This window comes from Acipenser ruthenus, chromosome 33, assembly GCF_902713425.1.
Source record: "Acipenser ruthenus chromosome 33, fAciRut3.2 maternal haplotype, whole genome shotgun sequence".
NCBI lineage: Eukaryota > Metazoa > Chordata > Actinopteri > Acipenseriformes > Acipenseridae > Acipenser > Acipenser ruthenus.
The window spans coordinates 376,461-397,785 of NC_081221.1; the positions used below are offsets into that span (position 1 = coordinate 376,461).

Here is a 21,325-nt window from a genome sequence, read left to right on the forward strand (position 1 = left end):
GCCATCTTAAAGTTATCTGTAGCAGATGGAAATGGCGTAACATTAGGGTTAGCGATTCTGGTTTGATTATCTTTGTTTAACTATACATTATAAAAACGCTGTACCGGGTGTTGTACAAGATACACCGATTGTCACCCGGAGATCAGAGCAGCCAGCACCCTGAGCAATATTTTATATATAATCAGAGTTCAATCCAGGTCTCCATAGGTTAGGTAAGGGGTGGCTCGTGAGTCAGTCTGTTGAGCCATCCACCCCTCTACGAACCCACACTCTATATCTATACTAATCACCAACAGGAAATGCGTGATTGAAATCAGTTCCCAGCGTTGGTAGGCTGGAGGCATACAGTACGTCAGCGTTGCTCTTTGCTGGTACATTTAATTAAGAGCTATTGAAGTGTTCTCCGCTTATAAATGAAACACCAAAAGAAAGTAAAGTCACGCTGTTTGGTTCAGCAGTCGGTGAAACAAAGTAAAAGCATTCACTCACACACACACACACACACACAAGGAGGAGATCAGAGGCAGCTCCCAGCCTTCCTTTTAATGAATAATGATGTGAAATACGTTAAAACAATAAAAAAAAAAAAACACTGAACTGTACAAGTAAAGCCAAAGCAGGGCCCAGATTTGCAACAACCAAGGCTTCTCTCTCTCTCTACAAATTTGTTGATAAAATAAAACTAAAGATCTTTAGAAGAAAAAAAAAAATGATCAGGGAAATCGGTTAATCAAAAGTAAGAAAACGTTTTTAATTTTAAAAGTTAATTCTTAATCCCGAGTACACGGCAGGCTTAATGCTGGGCTGAGCCTTTAGTAATATTAGACTGTGCTGCAGGCCAGCAGCTTCTGAAGCAGAGCAATGGAGATCTGAGTGTTTCCATGGTGGTTCTTATACAATATAAAATACCACACAACATAGCCCAGTAATAATGCAGATGGTTTGGTCTCATACTACATCTTGAAAACACATCAGTGAGCTGCACGGCTCGTTTTGAATCCTGTGCAGGAAAGCGGGGGGCCTCTTCATTTTCCCCTTGAACAGATTCTTAGCGAGAGGGAGGAAAGACTCCCAGCGGCCACGTTCCCTTTGCAGCTCGCAGTCAAACGCAGCCCCCACCCCCCAGGAGAATCGGGATCCAGCATACAGGATACTCATCATCAGGTCACTAGAAATACTTAATGAAGTGAAAAAGTAATTGATAAACTGAAAAAACTCACTGTTTTAATAATTAGTTTCGGCCTTCCGCCTTCTACTGTGCTATCTGAAGAAGGCAGAAGCCAAAATGTTGTAGCTAATTATATACGCAGGCAGACAGACAGACAGATAGATTTTTTTAAAAAAAGCAACAGCTGACCCCTTGTAGCAGTGATTTATAGTTGTTCAAGTCTGCTCAGGGCATGTGTGTGAGCCAGGCCCCTCCCTGTGCATACCGAACCATAAACCAGATCAAGCCTGAGACCCCCATCCCTCTCCTTCCCAGTATAATCACAGTCTTGGAATTCCCTCCCTCCTCTCCCTCTCAGCCGTCAGTAAGAAATATAGTTTCCTTTCAGGCTCTTTTTTAAAGAGTGATAAAAGACCTTTTCTAACCTCACTGCGCGTGTTGTAAACCTCATAAGTTATTTATTGCCACACAATTGTCATGTTTGCCTGATTTTTTTTTACTGCTGTCTTTGCCCCCCCTTCACTGGGCCTGTGATAGCCACAGACTGGAGGGCTATTTCAAACACACAATCCCCCCCCCCCCCACACACACTCCCCCACACACAGGTTGCTGCAAGGACGACTTAAACTTCATATGTGCGTTATTTTCTCTGTCAGGACTGTCTCTACCGTATCGATTTTTAATGACTAAGATCAGGGAACAGTACACTGAGGCTGATCCTTGCTGGTAATTCACTTACAACTATCAACGCAAGGCTTACGAAACATCAAGAGACATCTTCTACTTGTGTAGATTCAGTTTTCATCAAATCCTATCAAATTATTATTATAATTATTATTTATTTTTTTAATACTGGCTCTCAAAATCATGTCTGACCTCCAAGTACATCTGGTACTCCAGAGTGTAACCATTAACCTGCACCCTCTGCAACACACTGCCCCCTTGTGAGTAAAATATATCACTACTCATTTTACTCATTGATCATTGCATTTGTTAAAAATTGAAAGGTTTGAGTTTCTTCATGTTGTAGTAAACTCATTATAGACCCTCCGCAGGACTGTAGATGTAGAGGCTAAGGAAGGGGAAGGGGGGTCAAAACTAAACGTTCAGCACTCACGCACTCCTGCACTCTCACACACACACACACACACACACACACACACACACACACACACACACACACACACACACACCGCAGGTCGAGCTGTACCTCCGGGCACACAGCGAGCGGGCATCAGCGAATACCAGCGCGGTGAAGAGCTCTGAAAAGAACTGATCCTCTCAGGAATCCAGCGCGAGCCGGGAGCACTCAATTAGAGCTGCACTCCGGAATGAAAGAGGGAGAGAGACTGGGGCTACTTCAACAGCCACCAGGAAGAGGCACTTCTTAATTAGCGCTGAGAGAAGCAGAGCTCCTACTCTCATGGAGGACATGACACAGCACTTCAGTGTGCGGGGGTGGGAATTGGCATACCAAATAAATCATCTGAAAGCACGGAGCCCTCCTTCGATAGAAAGTGGTTTGCCTGGGACACTGAGCAATGCATTTTTTAATAAAAAGCACTCAAACCTCAAGAACAATTAGAAAGCCCTTTTCCAGTTGAGAAGGGAAAGCAAGCTGCTCCCCCCCCCCCGGCACCTACACGGCTGGCCTCCTAATTAAAGCACTATCACAGTAAATCAAACCAGCTGTCCGGTGGCAAACGCCGGCAGTGAATAAACGCTCTAATTATCAAATCAGTTTGAAACAACACGCTGTTATAGGGTAATATAACCACCCCCATAACCGCTCCCCACTGACTGCTCACATTAGTGTGTGCTAGAGGAGCTGTGCTTTCAATACCCAGGCCCGCGAGACAGGGCAGGGCAGGGAAGAGGAGAAGCGACAAGGACACTTAAAGAAATCACTACTTCAAAACGCAATACAAATGTGTCTTCAGGACCCACGCATATAAAAGTGTCCCGCAGTAAAAGCACAGCAAAGTGTAATAAAGCACAGTGAAAGCATGGTGAAGCATAGGCAAGCAAAGAGAGGTATGGTAACGCATTATTTAAAAAAAAAAAAAAAATACATAAAAGGCATTTCAAACCATGGGTTTGGGACAAGTATTGTAAAAGTGCAAAAATACTGTAAACTTTTATAAGGGGCTTGGACCTCAACAACACCCCAACCCCCCCCCCCCCCCCCCTTCCCTGAGGTCCCTGGCAGTGCAGGTGTGTCGGTTTGGGGTGAACCCCCAAGCAGCATGATGAGCAGAGCTCCAATTCGGGATGGGCCCCAGTGAGTAAATTTCCAGCTCTCCTCACTCACATGTGTGCGCCTCTCTGTTAGCAGGGGAAGGATCCAAATTGTTTGCAGAGATGAGACCCTTTGATGAAGCTCCACCTGTCTTGTGCACTGAGACCAAAGAAAAGGAAGCAAACCCATTGAATGATTACTTTACAGCCACCCCCTCCCCCCCCCAACACACACACTGTCAATAGAGAAGGAGGTAATAAATTTAAAGCAGCGACAACAACAACAACAGCAGCAGCGATTTGAGCGCAGAGTGTGTGTGTGTGTGTGTGTGTGTGTGTGTGTGGGGGGGGGGGGGGGGGGGGGGTGCAATTAAGAGGTCAGTTCCACTTCCTAGTAAACAAAAGGGTCCATCAGTCCATCACCGAGAGCAAGGATCGACTCGGGCTGCTGTACTCTGCTTCATGTTTGTAATACAGATACACCGGAAATAACAGGGGGGGGGGGGGGGGGTTGGAATATGCCTTGGCTTTAAAGCTTGGTATAGCCAGGATTTGATTATCACAATCGAGTATGAGCAAGTCAAAGCTTTATTCCTTAAATGAGGTGGGTAAACTCCATAAACCCAATTTACCTGCGCTTACCCTCGACAGCACTGCTGAAACAAACACTCCAAGTCAAATGCCTTTCAGAGTGATTTAGTGATTGTTTGGAGTTGGGTCTTTAGGTGATCTCTCTGGGGTATTGCAGTCGTCCCCAGACTCTATCCTAATAGCACTTTACCGCACGTATTGATTGTCAATTAACGCCCTGGAATTCCATTGAATTGAATCCGGTTCAATGTATTGATCATGCTGCCAAAGCGTCGATCTGTGACTGAATTGATTTTACAGAGGAGAGGGAAATAAATGGGGGAGATGCCTAAATAACCAAACACAAATCACTAGACGTCGTTTAAAACAAGCGCATGCATTTGCTACAAGTCGAGCATGCATTAAAAATTACAAAAAAAGATGGTGTCATTTTAACGTATCAAATGCTTTTATTTGATAAAAACTGGATCCAGCTTTGACCAGATTTAGGTGATCATAAAGGCAGTGCTTCCAGTAAATTGGATGACATTTCTAGAAGTGTGGAAACACTCTTTTCAGACAGTCCCTGTGCTGCGTCACCTGCCTAGTTTCCACCAGCACACAGAGTTTGCTCAATGCTGACGCAGCCTGTTGTTTCCATTGTCACAAACCACAGACGTACAGGAAGTGATGATGCAGATGCAATTGCAACTCTGCATTTTTCAGAGGACCAAGAACACCGGCTCTGTTTCTGCCAGCCACCCTCCCGTACCGGCAAGCACTTTACTTTACACACAACTTTCACTTTAAAACAACTCTCCTGCAACGTAGCGGACGAGGACTACAGAAACACACAGAGATTTTAGGTAAACACACTTGTCTATGTACAGTGTGTGCGTATAAGTTTTTGGATGGCTAATCCGTTTTGTTTAGTATAGCATTTTACAGCACAGAGGAATCCTCCTGGATTGCATCAACCACACATTTGATTTTTAGGGGCAATCCCAGGATAACCACCCAGGGTAGGTCGAAACGCAAGCCAGCGTGATCCCGCAGGGTGTAGAAATGCCCCGTGTGCAGGATGATCAAAAATCGACCACTCAAGTTCCTTTTACACTTTCACCTTGCAGTTCCTCCAGAGCTGCACTGGACTGTGTCTGTGTGCTTTGCTATGCGTTGGTGGGTGGTGGCTGGCTTTGGGTTTCATTTCCTGGCTCACAATCCAGACTCCGGGTCTAAAACCGGCAGCAAGGGGCCAGTGGGTTGGGTCCTCTGTCTGTGAGCAAGGAAATCCTCCTCACTCAGAGAGGAAGGGGAGCCGGGTGGGCGCCCAGCAAGGAACTGCCCCGGAGAGCAGTGCTACTGTAGAATAGGGGCACAATAAGACAGCAGGGCCAATATTCTACAGCCAGCACCAGTTGGAGCCTCCAAGGGTAATGAATTGTCCTGGACAATACACCATGACATCAGCAAACACACTTCAGTGCAGAAGACATGACCTAACCTTACTGAAAGGGTTTGCAGAGGGGAGGGCTTACCTTTTCCAAAGACTAACACAAAGACTGGCTGCTATAAAAGAAGCCTGTCTTTGTCTCACCTGACAAGCCTCTCCTGCACTGCAAACAGAGACACCGCCCTGCACCTGCAGTAACCATCTACAATTACATGACTCCCCAAGTGCAGTAAAATGCTCTAAAAGAATCAAATTCACCCCAGAGTCAAAAACGTGATGAAGTGACAACACTAGCACTCGACACTTTGAAAATATCAAAACAACGAAACTATAATAACTGTGAGGGAAATGAGAAACACTGCCATCACTGCATAAAACATTCCCCTAAACTCCCAGATATGCATCCAAGCTGAGATGAAAGCCTGGCTTTCCAGCGCTATTAAAGAAAAGAAGCAGCCATATTTATCCAAGCTGGGTAACGCAGTGAAACTGGAATCAGAACAACGACAGAAATGAGCAGAAAAACTAAATAAAATCACTCTTTTCTGTGGATGATTTGCGTAACTCAAGTCCGTCTCAACCCCCACCCTGTCCCCCACCCACCAAAATCCAATCCCAGGCACCAGGAGTAACATGAACCCATAAAAATAAAAATTCAGCCAAAAAAAAAAAAAAAAAAATCTAACAGCTCCCGAAACAATAGCGCTTGTTTAGTGAGTGCTATTGGCTCCCGGGGTGCCAGTGCCAGTCCTGTACTTGAATAGCTCCTGTGGCACGGAGCCACGGCACTCTGAACGCGGACTGTGTCGTACGCAGTAGCTGCAGTGCATTCCCCAAAACCATTTGTCTTCTAAACAAAAGGTTTTAGAACTCAGGCGACAGAAGCCATAAATTCTGGAAAGCCGTTTGCTGCTACAGTAGCAACAGCCTGGACCCTAAAGGGAGACGGGAACTCCCTTAGTTATTTTTGCAGTCGCCACCCCCCCCCCCCCCCTTTACCACACCTCTCTGTGCTTTACAATGCTTCCCTATGCTTTACCACACCTCTCTGTGCTTTACAATGCTTCCCTATGCTTTACCAGACCTCTCTGTGCTTTACAATGCTTCCCTATGCTTTACCACACCTCTCTGTGCTTTACAATGCTTCCCTATGCTTTACCAGACCTCTCTGTGCTTTACAATGCTTCCCTATGCTTTACCAGACCTCTCTGTGCTTTACAATGCTTCCCTATGCTTTACCACACCTCTCTGTGCTTTACAATGCTTCCCTATGCTTTACCAGACCTCTCTGTGCTTTACAATGCTTCCCTATGCTTTACCAGACCTCTCTGTGCTTTACAATGCGTCCCTATACTTTACCAGACCTCTCTGTGCTTTACAATGCTTCCCTATACTTTACCAGACCTCTCTGTGCTTTACAATGCTTCCCTATGCTTTACCACACCTCTCTGTGCTTTACAATGCTTCCCTATGCTTTACCAGACCTCTCTGTGCTTTACAATGCTTCCCTATGCTTTACCAGACCTCTCTGTGCTTTACAATGCTTCCCTATGCTTTACCAGACCTCTCTGTGCTTTACAATGCTTCCCTATGCTTTACCAGACCTCTCTGTGCTTTACAATGCTTCCCTATGCTTTTCACTGTGTTGTATTACACTTTGCTATGCTTTTTCCATCCCTGCAAATGTGAGCACATCTCAGTTATTATTGAAGGGAGGGAGGCCAGGAGCTGCACAGCCAGAAAGCGCAGTGAGTGGGGCCAGATTTATCAAGGACTGCGTGCAAAGAAAAGTGTGTTTTTGTTTGCAGAGGAAAATAAAACTGTTACGAAACTGGTGACAACTTGGCACATTGTTGTGAGTGCCGATACATTAACCATCGATTGGGCTTGTCACTAGTTCTGTAACAAAAAAAAAACAACACTATGGTGGTGAGCCGGCCAAATAACCACAGAGCTGTTTAGTGTGCTAATTCTAATTCTACAGTACATGGTATAGTATCCATCCTAGACTTTACACAACATTTAAATCAGACATCCCAGCTATTGAGGCTTGGTGCTAGTTGCCTCTTTACAATGTGCTCTCATCGATTCCCAGTTACAATCGCTCCCAAATAGCTCCTGTGAGCGTTGCCTGACTGTTTGCCTGTTGGAGTGTATTTTATTTTGTCTATAATAGGTCTGTAATACAATTGGTGTATAAAAATAAATCCAAAAACAATTGCCACTGGGCAGCTTTTCACATTTAGAAACAGAAGCCAAGGATTTGACCAGCCGGGAGAATGAGCTACTCCCTCCCCCCCACCTCCAAGAGAAACATGGTCTCTCCAGTCCAGGGCAGGCTTGAGACCTGAAGACTGAACTGCTCACACCAGCAGCAGGATTCATAAGGGTTAAAGAGCAAACGCCAAAAACCCACCACTCAGCCTTGTGAATTTAGTAAGGCTTAAGAGTTTAAAAAATAAACAACTAAAGAAGTTACAATGCTGAGGGCACAACAGGCTGTGCAGGCTGAACAAGAGCAAGCCGACCACAATCACTTCTCCTAACCTCAGCATCTAAAGAACACTTCACTTTGGGGCTGTCCTTCAAAAGACTGACACAGGTGTTCCAAAACCACCTGCCGGTAGCTAGTTGCACAAACAAACAGCACAACGACCCGACCCGTCCCATCCCGTCCCGTCCCGGAAGCAGAGCCCAGAGCCCAGTGTAGCTGCAGGCTGCTACACTGCCAAAGCAGCAACGCTTCTAATTAAGCTAATGGATTCACTCACAGAATGAAAGGAGGAAGGGCCGCAGGGCAGGGGTGTGTGTGAACATTTTAGGGGGAGGGAAGAGGTGTGGTCATGAAGGAGAGAGAAATGTAATGTATTATATTACATTTGTAATTTTCCAGGGATTCTTTTTTTTATTATCATACAGTACTAAAATAAGTATCAGCCAGGATTTATATGCACTGTTCCTCCCTTACAGCCCCATGAACAGCCTACAGACTCGTGTGACTTAAACATCTCGGATTGACCAGGGGGTCTGGGCTCTTGGTCATTTCAATAAAATAGCTGAACAAGTTCAGAAACCCCTGACTAGGTACAGGGCTGAGCAGGTTTCCAACCCTGCTTAATTTTAATCTCATTTTAATAACAACATGGACATGTGCACAGTAACAGGTAAGAAGTCATCTACTTGTTATTTGCCTGCTGACAGATAGAACCACGTACAGCACAAAGTGCTGCAGAGCTCAGTGCAAAACCATTTTGGAAGTGGAATACTGCTGGGTACCTACTTGCGGGAGATGGAGTGCTGTAGCCGCTGACTGGTAGCTGGTGCTGGAGTGCGGGGAGGCCGGGTGGGGAGAGACCCCTGATTACATGTGGGAAGAAGAAGGGGTAGTGCTGCATGGGATAGCTGTTGAGGTGAGCACCCCCTTGTGGGGTGGGGCAGGAACTGCTGTTACTCGCCATGGCAGAGAATCCCACGTGACACGAGACTTAATCCACTGCCTCCCAGGTGAGAGAAAAAAAAAAATTCTTATAAAAATGAAATTCAATAATAAAAATAAAAATAAAATGTGGACTAGCTTTTGTGACTACATGAGGAGTGCACAGATTGCTGGTCGGTAGAAGAAGAAAAAATAAATAAATAAAAAAAATAAATAAATAAAAAAAAGGTATATTTTTCTCCAATTATAATCCTTTTTTTCCGAAGCAGACTGTCTGATTGCATGTGAAGTTCTAGAGTGAATCCTGGGTTTGTTGTTAATAATAATAATAATAATAATAATAATAATACAACAACAACAAAACCAACCAAAACTGAGGAATAAAAGAAAGAAAACTTCTCCAAAAACTTGCCAACAGCTCCAACCAGCATCAAAGTCCCCCAGTTCCCCTCTCTCTCTTCTTTCTTTCCGTCGGTCCCTTGTTATCTCTCTGTCTGTTCCGAGCTCACATGGTGCTGCAGGTCCTGTGCTGTGCTCCGAGTTGTCCTGAGTTTACAGTTTTATCCTGAGTGCTGAATGCAGTGCCTCCCTTGCTTGCGCCTCTCTCCAGGTTACTGTAATCCGCTCTGCAGAGTGGAGGGCCTGTTGAAGAGACAGCGAGAGTTAGATCTGGGGGCTCTGTGTGCATCATCATTATACTCTGTGTGTGTATCATCATTATACTCTGTGTGTGTATCATCATTATACTCTGTGTGTATCAACATACCCCAAAGTGTATTCCCCCTCCCCCCAAAAAGGCTAAATTTACTTGCATGGTATCACAAATGTAGTCTTCTAGCATGCCAAGGGTTAAAGTCTCTCAAATAACTTTTAAATGCACAACTCTTGCGAGTTAAAGGTTTCTGCATAGAGCCCTATACTTCAAAATAGTGGAAAAAACAAACTCATAACACTTCTGTAAACCAACTGGATTTCCCAATCTATCCCCCCCCTCACCGTCTCATCTCTCCTCTCTGGGTCAAACGCTACACTTCTTAAAATATTCTCACAGCTGCCTGCTGATTTTTCACAGTCTCTCAAAACCATGCAACATACAGCACAAGACCAAACCGCAAGGGCCGCACAGAAACTGCTGCCTGCTTGTGCTGCGTTTCAGCGATTTCCTTGTGGTTTTAGTCTGGTCTGGGAGCCCTAGCTTTCCAGTTCCTCTCGGGCTGGGAAAGAACAGAATCACTCCATCAGCCTGGGAACGTTTCACCACGTCTCTGTTGTCACAGGGGTGTGAACAGTAAACTCACGCATACCCATCCTTTGAGCAGATCACCATCCACACATCTCTGTCTCTATCTTACTCACACCCCTGTATTGAATTAGCTGGCTCTCAGATCCCCAGTACAGCACTGAGTTCTCTATACTAGACTGTATTGAATTAGCTGGCTCTCAGATCCCCAGTACAGCACTGAGTTCTCTATACTAGACTGTATTGAATTAGCTGGCTCTCAGATCCCCAGCACTAAGTTCTCTGTGTTAATGTGGGCAGGTTCCCTGTAATGAGCTGTGCTATTGTGTCTGTTCCACAGTCCCTGTGGAGTGAACTCAGGTTACATGTTTACAAAGCGTCTCTGCTGTTACACGGGGCGGCAGTGTAATTATCACTTGTCGCTTTTCTGGAGAGAGCTCAGGCCAGGCTCTTGGAATTGAATTTGCAATTAAAATAGATCCGCTCACGGGAAGCATGAGGGCCACTTACCATTTCAAGCAGTTAATAAAACATTTAAAATGAGAAGACGGGGGCGGGTGGAGCTGAAAGTCTTGTTTTCTTGGAAACAAGCTGCTGGTAGACTACATGGAGTTTACTTAGGAGCGGGAGATTCCTGTAGCTGGAGCTCTTAAACAGAATGAACCGGCTCTTAATCATAAACCCAGTCACTGCCGAGCTTAACTGGGGTCAACACACACACGCACGCACGCACGCAAGCACACACGCACGCACGCACGCACGCACGCACGCACGCACGCACACAGCACTGAAAAAAACAACGTGGTTACAACTTTCAGAAGAAAGTTTCTTTGCACTCTTGGACTTTTCATTGTATAGCAGGAATGGATCAAACTGCTATACAATGGGAGTCTCATTTCAATTCCTGCAACAGTACAAACCCAACCCAAACCATGTAAATATCCCATCAACCATACAGCCATCCTGCTAAACATGTGATTCCAGTCATGCAGTTAGGCTACAGTTACAGACAACAACTCACATACAGTGAGAGCATAACTGGGTTAGGAACTGTCTGCCACCCCCTCATCACACACATCAGCAGTGCCGCACAAGTGTCCAGCTGACTAAATGGAAGCCCCCTGTGCTCCCTGTCCCCTCTCTCTGCAAAACGCCTTGCCACATTCCATCAAAGTCAAAATTGTCTGTTTTAAGTAATTAAATAAATAAACAAACAAACAAACAAACACACACACACACTGGTCCCGTGCGCCGCTCTCATAAGGACTTGTCTGCGTCATTAAAACATGCCTGGCGGAGGGGATCTGTTCCAGACAGCTGCTGTCTGCTGCGCTGGTACAGTGTTTCAATTCAACCTCTACCCTTCCACGGCAGAACTGGGCTGGGTGTTTGTTTATGTCGCCCCTGTCCACGTCCCCCCTCCCTCAGAGCAGGCTGTGCTGGACCCTGGTGGGGCTGTTAATCCGAGGCAGCACTCTTTATGGGAACGGAGACACATTTATTGGTTTAGTTTTCACTGACTTCCTGTAAAAAGTGCTCCAAGGAACACTGGTGTGAAAGGCACCATTTGAAAGAGCTTGTACCAATGTGTACCATACTGCTCTGCAATGGGAGTCTTATTATTATTATTATTATTATTATTATTATGATGATGATGCTCACAGAAAGAATGTAAAACCTGTACAGGCTCAAACTGCTATAGGAGCACAGAATCCTACTTCCATCACTGCATGTGATCTGAGGCACAAATCAACTTACAACTCTGCCGAAGCCCAATGAAGCAAAGCAAGATGCAGTAATTAACTGTCATGCTCACTGGCTTGGATTCCACTAATTAATTATTAAGTGTGACATAAAGTAGGTTACCCCCCCCCCCCCCCTTTGCGCTTACAGGACTACATTGGGTAATTAATTTGTAAGTGCTGGAGAGATTTTAAATGTACTGTGTAAACATTTCTATGAAAGATCTGAGATGTTTGTAGAGGAGTAGAGGAGATTGTGGTATGCAACATGGCCCCTCGCTCATTTATTAGTTCAGTTTAGGGGAACTCCACTGTGGAGGTCTGCTTTCTGGGGTGTGATTTATTATACATGGCTTCGACTGGATCTGTTTTTGTGGGATTTGTTTTCCGTTTCACCGCAGTGCTCCCGACTAGATAAAGCTGGGAACATGATGTCATGCCTCCTCCTGCGCTCCGATAAATCCTTGTCTCTACCGGAGCTCAGCGAGGAGAAAAATCAGCTTTTAAACATCAGTGACAGGGAACCAGCGCAGAGGGAGAAAATGGCTAAACGGTGTTTACAAGAAAAAAACTAAACAAAACAAAACAAAAAAAAGCACTCGAGCGCACGCATACAGAGTCGCTTAAACACTCTGGCTGAGGTAACCTGGGTTGCATTATGTCTATGACAGGCAACTAGAGCAGGAGAACTACTCATTCACTCAGGTCAAAGAACCTTAACAATGAAATCATCAAAAAGTGAATAAAACTTATAGAAAATTATATATATAAAAAAATCACTGCGAAAATTATTATAAACAAAACAGGCAATTTTGGCAGAGACTCCGATTCCAAGAGGGCTCCCGTTGTCTAGTCTGGTGGGTATCTGCCTCAACTGCAGCTACACAAATGTAAATAGGATTCCTATAATAATGGAAATTTGCTTCAACCACTTAAACTTGTACAAGAGATACATTTCTCAAAACTGCATGGGCACACCCAAGCAAGTGTCCTACAGTACCAGCATAGCACAGTGTAATAAAGCACAGGAAAAGCATGGTACAGCACAGGTAAAACACTGTAAAGACCAACAAAGCATTGTGAAGCATATTAATAAATATAGCAAGCCAGGTAAGCTGTTGTAAATGCATAGCATAACTGTGGGGGGGGGGGGGGGGGGGGGGGGCACTGCAAAAATGCATGCTGAATGCTTCTTTATGAGCATCAGCTGAAACTCCTGCCCCCCTGCGTGGAGTGTGCGAGTGAGTGAGTGAGTTCAGTGATGCCTCAGGGAACATTGCTTGAATGACACTGGTGGTTATGTATGAACCGTGGTGAAGAGAAGACAGTTTGCCAAGGCCGGCTTCAGGCATATCGACATGATGGCAGAGAAGTGCCGTGACATTTCCGTTCCTTCAAAAAGGTCAGGCTGTGAATCTGAAATGCCAGTGCACAAGCACCTGAGACAAGCACAGCCAGTCCTTGAACGGTCTTCCTGCCTGAAGACCCCCCGCCTGGTCGGGCTGCGTTTTGAAATACTTTGCTAACTTTTTTTTTTTTTTTTTTTTAACCAATATATTGAGTTGTATACAATAACAGAGCTGAAATGTTTCACGGGTGTCTGCTTAACACAGCATACTAGCACTGCTGTGTGCTAATGATAACGGGGGGGGTGACAACTTTGTTACAACAATCTGCAATTATTTGGGTTTTCTTCCCTCAACATTATGAATATTTTTTTTAATCAATCTGACAAATGCTTGCCAGTTAGTAGCAAGCTTTAATATGGAACCTTTTTTTTTTTTTATATGACTTAAACGATGGTCTTAATTTCTTAATGACTCTTGAATAAATAAATGTTTTAATTAAAACCGTACCCCGAGCAAGGCTGCAACAACAAGAACGTGTGCTAAACAACAATTAACAGATTCTTAAGCTAACTTTGAGACCAATTTGTCTATGTAAAAATTAAATGTATAAAGGAGGTAGATTGATGATATGGAGCTGACTAATATATATATATTTTTTTTAACTATGGCGATTCAGCACTTCTGTTTACTCAGCTGCGTTAATGGAAAAGACTGCTCGGATCAAATTTAAGAGAAAGAGAGAGAGAGAGAGAGAGAGAGAGAGAGAGAGGAGAGAGAGAGAGAGACTGGAAGGCACGAGGGAGGGGCAGGGCTGAGGTTTCCAGATTCATGTCAGGGCCTTGTTCCAGTGGTCAGAACCTTGTTTTCGTTTCCCCACAGACACAAGTCATTATCTCTTCCTTTGGCTCACTCACCGACTCTCTCGCTCTCTACAGCAGGCTATTGCACAGAAACTATTTGGCAAGATTTGCAAAAACTTTTCTAACTCAAGTCCAATGCAGATCCACTGAACAGACACATTTTACACAGAGGGTGGTGGTGTATGGAAGGGCTTAGCCATGTCGTTGATGCTGAAATCACTGGGATCCTTTAAGACCCGACAAAGTTTTAAGATCAATCAAGAAACCTGGACGAGCAGCGATGGGCTGAATGACCTCCTCTCGTTTGTATATTTTCTTTCTTTTCTTTTTCCTTAATCTTTCGTTTCACAGATTAAATAGCATTAATCTTGAACCACTTTACCTGGGGTCTGTTGAACCAGCCATTTAAATTTAAAAGTATCTGAACCCAAATTCCACAGTAATTTTTGCAAAAACAGACTACAGGACTCTTTCGGATATATATATATATATATATATATATATATATATATATATATATATATATATATATATATATATATATATTGCATCTCCATTTTTGTTTTGTTTTAGGCTGCACAACTCTATGCACAAAGGTCTAGGATTGCAGTATTACTGACACCGTTTACAAAATGCGTGGCAAAACACTAAATCTGCAGCTGATGTGTTTCCATTGCAGCGTTGCCCACAATCGGACGCAGACGAATGCCAGAGCGCTCCGCAGTTGGCCTGTGTTAGTTCCACATTTGGAAGCAGGGAGACGCATGGATAACTGCTGATAGCCTGACAGTTGGATGGCTCCAGACACTCACTGCTAAAATAAAAACAGTTGTTCTTTTTCAGAAACAAGAAACTCGCATCCTATAATAACCCACCAACCCCTCCCTCTCTCCTAAAGCCTACTCCCCACCCTGCTGAAATCCTGAATCTGAAAATAACATTCCTCATACCGCATTCTGGGGCTGCTGCTGTATTAATGTGTATGTCTGAGGGTGAAAGGGAAGAGAGACAAGGTTTGTCACAGATAGCAGTCACACTGAAGAAATTGTCAGTTTAGGGGCCTGCCCCAGCTACCAGCCTCTTTTATGATGCTACAGGGTCTAATTTAAATCACTTCAATTGATTTCAATTGCTGTTAGTATCACTGCTGTTAAAAAAAAATCAACATTTGAGTGATTTAATAACTTGACTCATGAAACTTCAGAAAGCGATACTTCTACGGTACCTAAATTCTGCGCATGTTCACATTCATAAGTAAAAATCGTTCTTTTTAACTGTGAAGGCGATTAATATGAAATCAATATTGCTGCTGTTGTTGTTGATGCCCCGTTTTAGATTTTCAGATGAGAATTTAACAAGCCCATCTGCCCTACATTTATTTATTTATTTATTTATTTAAATATAACAGCTGAAGGTATTGACCTCCCTGCCCCCCTATTGATTAACAGTGATAACACCCCCCCCCCCCGCCAAGCTGTAATTTATCAGGAGGGAAAAACAAGATGATTTCACCATGAGGAAGGAGCTGACTTCAGACCCATACCGCCTGGAGTGGAGCAATTTCTTAATGGGTTTCATCTTTCCATCAGGTGTCCTTGACATAAGCTCTCTCACTCTCTCTATCCCCCCCCATCAAATGTATTCTGTTCAATTCTTCTCCTCTCTCTCCTCCCCTCATTCTTTCTCTTTCGTTCCTTCTCTCTCTCCTCATCCCCCCCACGCCTTCCTCTATGTAAAAAAAATAATAAAATCAATGTTATAGTATTTGTTTGTTTTACTCTCCTTCTCTTCACACAAAAACAAACAAACAATCCTAGATATAATCTTATTTGTTTTGTCTCTCGTTTCTCCCTCATTCATCCTCTGTTTCATTTTCTCTCTGTCTTATTCTCTCTCTCCCTTTTTGAATTACAATTCGAATAATTGCAGTTTTTCTATTGTTATATTATTTTCTGAGTGGTTGTGAATTCACACATTTGGAACATTTTTTAATAAAGCCTAAATAAACGGTATAATCTCTCCTAGCAAGATGCTGAAGATGTAGGATCAAGTAAATGTCAACCTGAATGTCACATCTCTCACAGAAACCCCATTCTAGTGCTTGTTTAGTTTACAGCCCCTGTTCACGACCCACAATTAAAAAGTATTCTATTACAAGATGCACGAGGGATCAAAATACATTTTGATATATTTTTTATGGGCATTTTTGAAGAGTTAAACTGTATGTTTGAAATGAGGGTTATGAAGGTTCACAATAACAAGCCACTGGTCTGGACTCATCAAGACTGTGCATGTGTGGCACAGTGAACAGAACAAAGATTAAAAGTACACAGGGTGATAGAGATGACTTGGCATATTATCCGTTAGCTGCAGCATATAAATACTCTCAAGTTAGACCATTATTGGGCCAGTCGGGAGACTCACGATGACATCCTTCACTCCTGTTCCTGAAACAAGGGGCTCCAGTTCAGGTATTTTGATCAGCTACTTCTTGTAACTGTATTTAAACTAGATTACCGTTATATATCGTGTCTAGAGGTATAATTGCAAGAACTGCATTTCTAATGAGCTCTGAATGCTAATCCTTGAATAATGTACACTGTAATAAATACATTTGACTGAATGTACTCACTGTTGTCAAGTACCATTAATAACATGAATTCATTCATTAAAGTAAAAATGATTATAGTTGCTTCCAATCCTTACATTTGCAGTCACGGCAGTTGTACTCAGTTGATCTGCAGAGGTGAAGTGTTTCTAGGGCTGTAGCAATACACTCTACAGCAGATGAGATGGTCTGGAGGGGCTAACTTCTTTCTGCTGCGAGTAATAAAGGCTGTAAATGTAGGTTCCAATCTATTAAATGTTTACCGTACTCCAGTAAACTTGGCAGACTCGCTTAAATGTATTTATAGGTCTTTTTTAAGTTTCAATTTTCAACTAAGTTTGTTTCACACACGCTGTACTCATTTGCAGAGATTTGCGATGCAACAATATTCTATAAAGGATTAAACCTTTTGGGGGAAAAAAATTCAGTGCCGTAGAATTCATTTAAAGGGATGGAAATAAGACTCCTATTGCATAGCAGTTTCACCCTTTCTTACCATGAGCTTGATCAGCCACAGCGTCTAGGTAACAAGCTCAGGTGTGTCTTGTTATAGTGAAACCGGGACTGGATCAAACTGCTATGCAATGGGGGTCTTATTTCCATCCCTGGGTTAAACGTTTGGTAAAATACTATGCGTTTAAGACTTTAATTTCCACTCCCCTTTTCAAACTTCTTAACCTTTAAAGCCTTAATGGAGTCAAAGATCAAATGATCATAAATAATCTGTTTATGTTTAAAAAAAAAAAAAAAAAAAAAAACCACAATGGCAATGGTCTTCAAAGCTGTGCCTCTGATGCCAACTGACAATGTGTTACACTGCACTACAGATGCAGGAATTCAATCCATTACAACTTTACCACTCTGCTTATTAAAGCCATATGATAAATGTTTCAGATTATGTAGTGTCATATTTTTTACATCTCGGAATAAGCAGTTCGTTATATATGTCAAGGGAGGAAAAAAAAAAAAAATTCATGCTAGCGCCCTTATGAGGAAAACACACTTGGAGGACATTTAACCGTCATTCCAGAAATATTTTGTAGAACTGCAAGTAGCTCTGATGGGGGGAGGAGGGGGGGGGGAGTTTGCACCCTTTAACCCTCTGCTATTCAAAGGTGAAAAGTAATTGATCGGAGTGCTTCGGGCAGCTAATTACTCCTCCCGAGGGGTTTAGCGGATGAGTATCGATCTGCTAATTGATTGATCGTTGTCTCAGACACCGAGTCAACATCATCATTCTTCAGGGAGAGAGAGGACCCCCTACCCCCCACACACACACACAAACCCTTATTGAGGAAGAGGAGCACAAGACAGTAAGACAGTCCAGTCTCTAAATGTGTGTGTGTCACATTAAAACACCCATACGTGTGTGTGTGTAATTACTAAAAGCTGGTTTAGTATTTAGTGTATCCCAGCTTGTCTTGGTAGCGGAGATCCCTGCCCACATGATGCTTATGGAACAGTAAATCTGCGGTTAATAAAAGAGTCAATGCAAGCACCGCACAACGATCGCTATACATTGCTGTGTGTATGTGCCCGTGTGCGCACGGGTTCGCCCTTTGTTGTCTAAGTGGGTGAAATTCATCCAACAACTATGAAAACACTCAGTAGAGTGAAATTTAAAAATACAGAACGAAACTTTAAATTTAAATGGCAAACTTTTATTTCGACTAGAAGTCTTTCTCAAGGTCTTCAATGGCTGAAAGTTTAGTCAACTTGACCTGGTTTGTATTGATCTCCTGACCAGTGCTAAGACTGATCTCCAGTAATGCTGCCCCCACATTATGACACACTCTGAGCTGTTTAAAGTCAAAGCCAGTATCCAGTGGAGTTAGATGAACACACACACACAGCTGAGCTGAAAAAACAGCCCTGCTACCTGATCAAGTAGAAATCCCCCATCACCATGACTGGGCACAGAGAGCCCTACCCTGCCACACAGGAAGAGACAGACCAGGTGTTGCAACATGTGACAGCTCAGGGTTTGTGCACCCAAACAGAAATACCACTCCTGAAGCTCGGACTGCGACAGCCAACTGGTTCAGGGTTTTCCTGAATTTATTCAAAAGCTACTGTAGGCTTGCGGCCAGCGTGTTCCAACAAGCCAAGCAGAATATAGGTATATTTCTCGCTGGAGCCAATCGAAAGGGGAGGGGGCTCCAGGACAGAGAAACCCACAGCACACCAGCAACCAATCCGAGTTTCAATTATACTAGCAAGGAAACTTGAACTGCTGCTGCTATGCTGTCTGAATCATTTTAGATTTGTATTTTGGGGTGGGGGTATACAACTGTTCATTATTGCGAATTTGTTATAAAATGTGGTAAAACGTTTATGTATCAAAGCCAAAGCTTTCACTCTGTTGGCTGCACCTGGAAAGGGGCAGTTTGGTATGTTTAGTGTTTAGCTGCTGTCAGTTAGCAATGGAAACTCTCCTTTGTTTGTCGTGTTCATCCTTTTATAAAAGCTCTTTTTTTTTTTTTTCAGCTGTCCACAATGAAAAATGGATTCTGTAAAATTAAGACGGAATGTTGGTGACAGGCCAAAAAAAACAGTAAGGTCTATACAGCTTTAAAAAGGAGTGCTTAGGGGGGCTCCCGAGTTGCACATCCAGTAAAAGCACTCGCACAGAGTGCAGGATGCGTCCTGTAGTCTGGACGTCGCCGGTTCGAGTCCAGGCTATTCCTTTGCCGACCGCACAATTGGCCGAGCGCCATCTGGGCGGAGGAAGGTTTCGGTCGGCCAGGGTGTCCTCAGCTCACCGTGCACCAGCGACCCCTGTGGTCTGGCTGGGCGCCTGCGGGCTTGCCTGTAAGCTGCCCAGGGCTGCGTTGTCCTCCGAGGCTGTAGCTCTGGGTGGCTGCATGGTGGTCCTGCAGTGTGTAAAAAAGCGCGCGGCTAATGGCACACACTTTGGAGGACAGCATGCGTTTGTCTTCGCCCGTCCCGAGTCAGCGCAGCGGTGGTAGCAGTGAGCTGAGCTAAACAAAATAACTGGACTAAATTGGGGAGGAAATAACAAAAAATTAATTGCCTACTAAATTTATATATATATATATATATATATATATATATATATATATATATATATATATATATATATATATATATATATAATTATTTTAGCATTCCACTTTAAAACAAACATTCCCAGAGAGAAAGACACGCTGACCTTAAATCGGAGCCACTGCTGATGCGGTTATAGTTTTTTAAGTGCTTCTTTTTGTTTGCAAGAATAACCAGAACATCGTGTGCAGCTACATGTCTTTTGTTTGTAACCGAAGCAGCATCCAGTTCTGCACAGTGTATGCATGGAAGCACCACACGATTGAGATTACTATAGCTTCAAATAACCAAAGCCTAGGAAGAAAAAATAATTCAAAAAAAGGAGGAGAGACTTTTTTGCTTTTTGCTTCTTTTTCTCCTCCTTTACGCAGTGCCTCTGTGGAAGATGATGGTAAAATGCAAATGGTTTCCCTGAGCAAACGATATTAAATTTTGAAAATCACATCCATTTTCCACAGCAGACACGCAGAGGGGGGGGGGGAGGATGATAGATGGCAGTCTGAACTTTAATCAGAACGGTGCCTGGGGCATTTTACGAGAATCGTTCAGGTTAATCAATCAGTCACTCTGATCACGCGACTCGGCTGACATCACTAGTTGAGGAGTCCCCCCCCATATGGGTCTCCAGCACCAACCCACGTCAGACTGCTTCAACCTGGACAGGCTTCAGTGGGTCAGTCCCTTAAATACTTGTATGTTAATCCTGGGTAGCTCTTGTAAACCTTGCAGTTGATGTGAGCTCTGTTGCACGCAGTACAAACATCAGGGCTTTCTTTGTGTGCAACACAATCTGCAGCGAACTGAACTGTATCGTTTACGCTTAAAAAGACACACTTACTGATTGTGTCAAATTCCCCCAAAAAACCAAACACAACACAGAAGCACAACGTAGGGGGCCACTCAATGAAAAACTAAACTCTCAGAAATGGTGCAGTTAAACACTAAAACCACACTCCTTCTTTTAATAAGATACCCAGTACACAAATAAACCTTTCCAAGTAACAAAGGAAATGAATGGCGTACTGAACAAATTAGTGGCTGATATTTGTGGTATAGCTTAAACATTTAGCAAATAGCAGTAGTACATTAAAACTGAAGAGTGGACAGAGTTAAACCTTGCAGTGCAGTCCAGTCACCCATCGTCCAGGACAATAGTTCCTGTGTTTTGGTATGCAGGAGGGAAGGGGGGGGGGGGTTCATACTGAAACCGATGCGAAACTGATGGTAATTTGTCTTAGCTATCATGTTTGTACGCCTGACAGTTTACAAAAAAAAAAAAAAACAACACAAAGAGCTGACTTTTAAAACCACGTTTCACCCATTTCAAACATAGCTCTGAGCTCTGCCCAGGGCTCGAGTGTAAAGGAAAATAGCTGGGACAGAATAGAAACCAGCCTTGTTTGAGCAAATCTGTTTGCACAATTTATTCAGAATGCCAAGTCTTACAGAAAACTGGATTGACAAAATCTCACCCAATTAGGAAGCAGAACTGGAGCAACAGCCGCTGCGTCACATTGTAAACACAAGTGTTTGAGTAACAATGAAGCAAAGAATCAACACATCGCCTCAAGACTGCTTGCCAACCTCGGGCACTG

The 21,325-nt window shown here is 43.5% G+C and overlaps 1 protein-coding gene across 6 annotated transcripts in view; it reads right to left on the reverse strand.

Annotated features, from left to right (window-relative positions):
• The window catches only part of LOC117433414 (retinoic acid receptor alpha-A), a 101,405-nt gene that overhangs the window by 51,492 nt on the left and 28,588 nt on the right, over nt 1-21,325 (reverse strand). For 3 of the 6 annotated variants that reach the window (XM_034055660.3, XM_059006663.1, XM_034055657.3), the window contains exon 2: nt 8,710-9,507. In XM_034055660.3, coding sequence (XP_033911551.2) covers nt 8,710-8,887 — 178 coding nt within the window. In that variant the 5' untranslated portion in view covers nt 8,888-9,507. The remainder of the gene's footprint in view (nt 1-8,709; nt 9,508-21,325) is intronic. The other 3 variants (XM_059006660.1, XM_059006661.1, XM_059006662.1) reach the window with 3 other exon arrangements.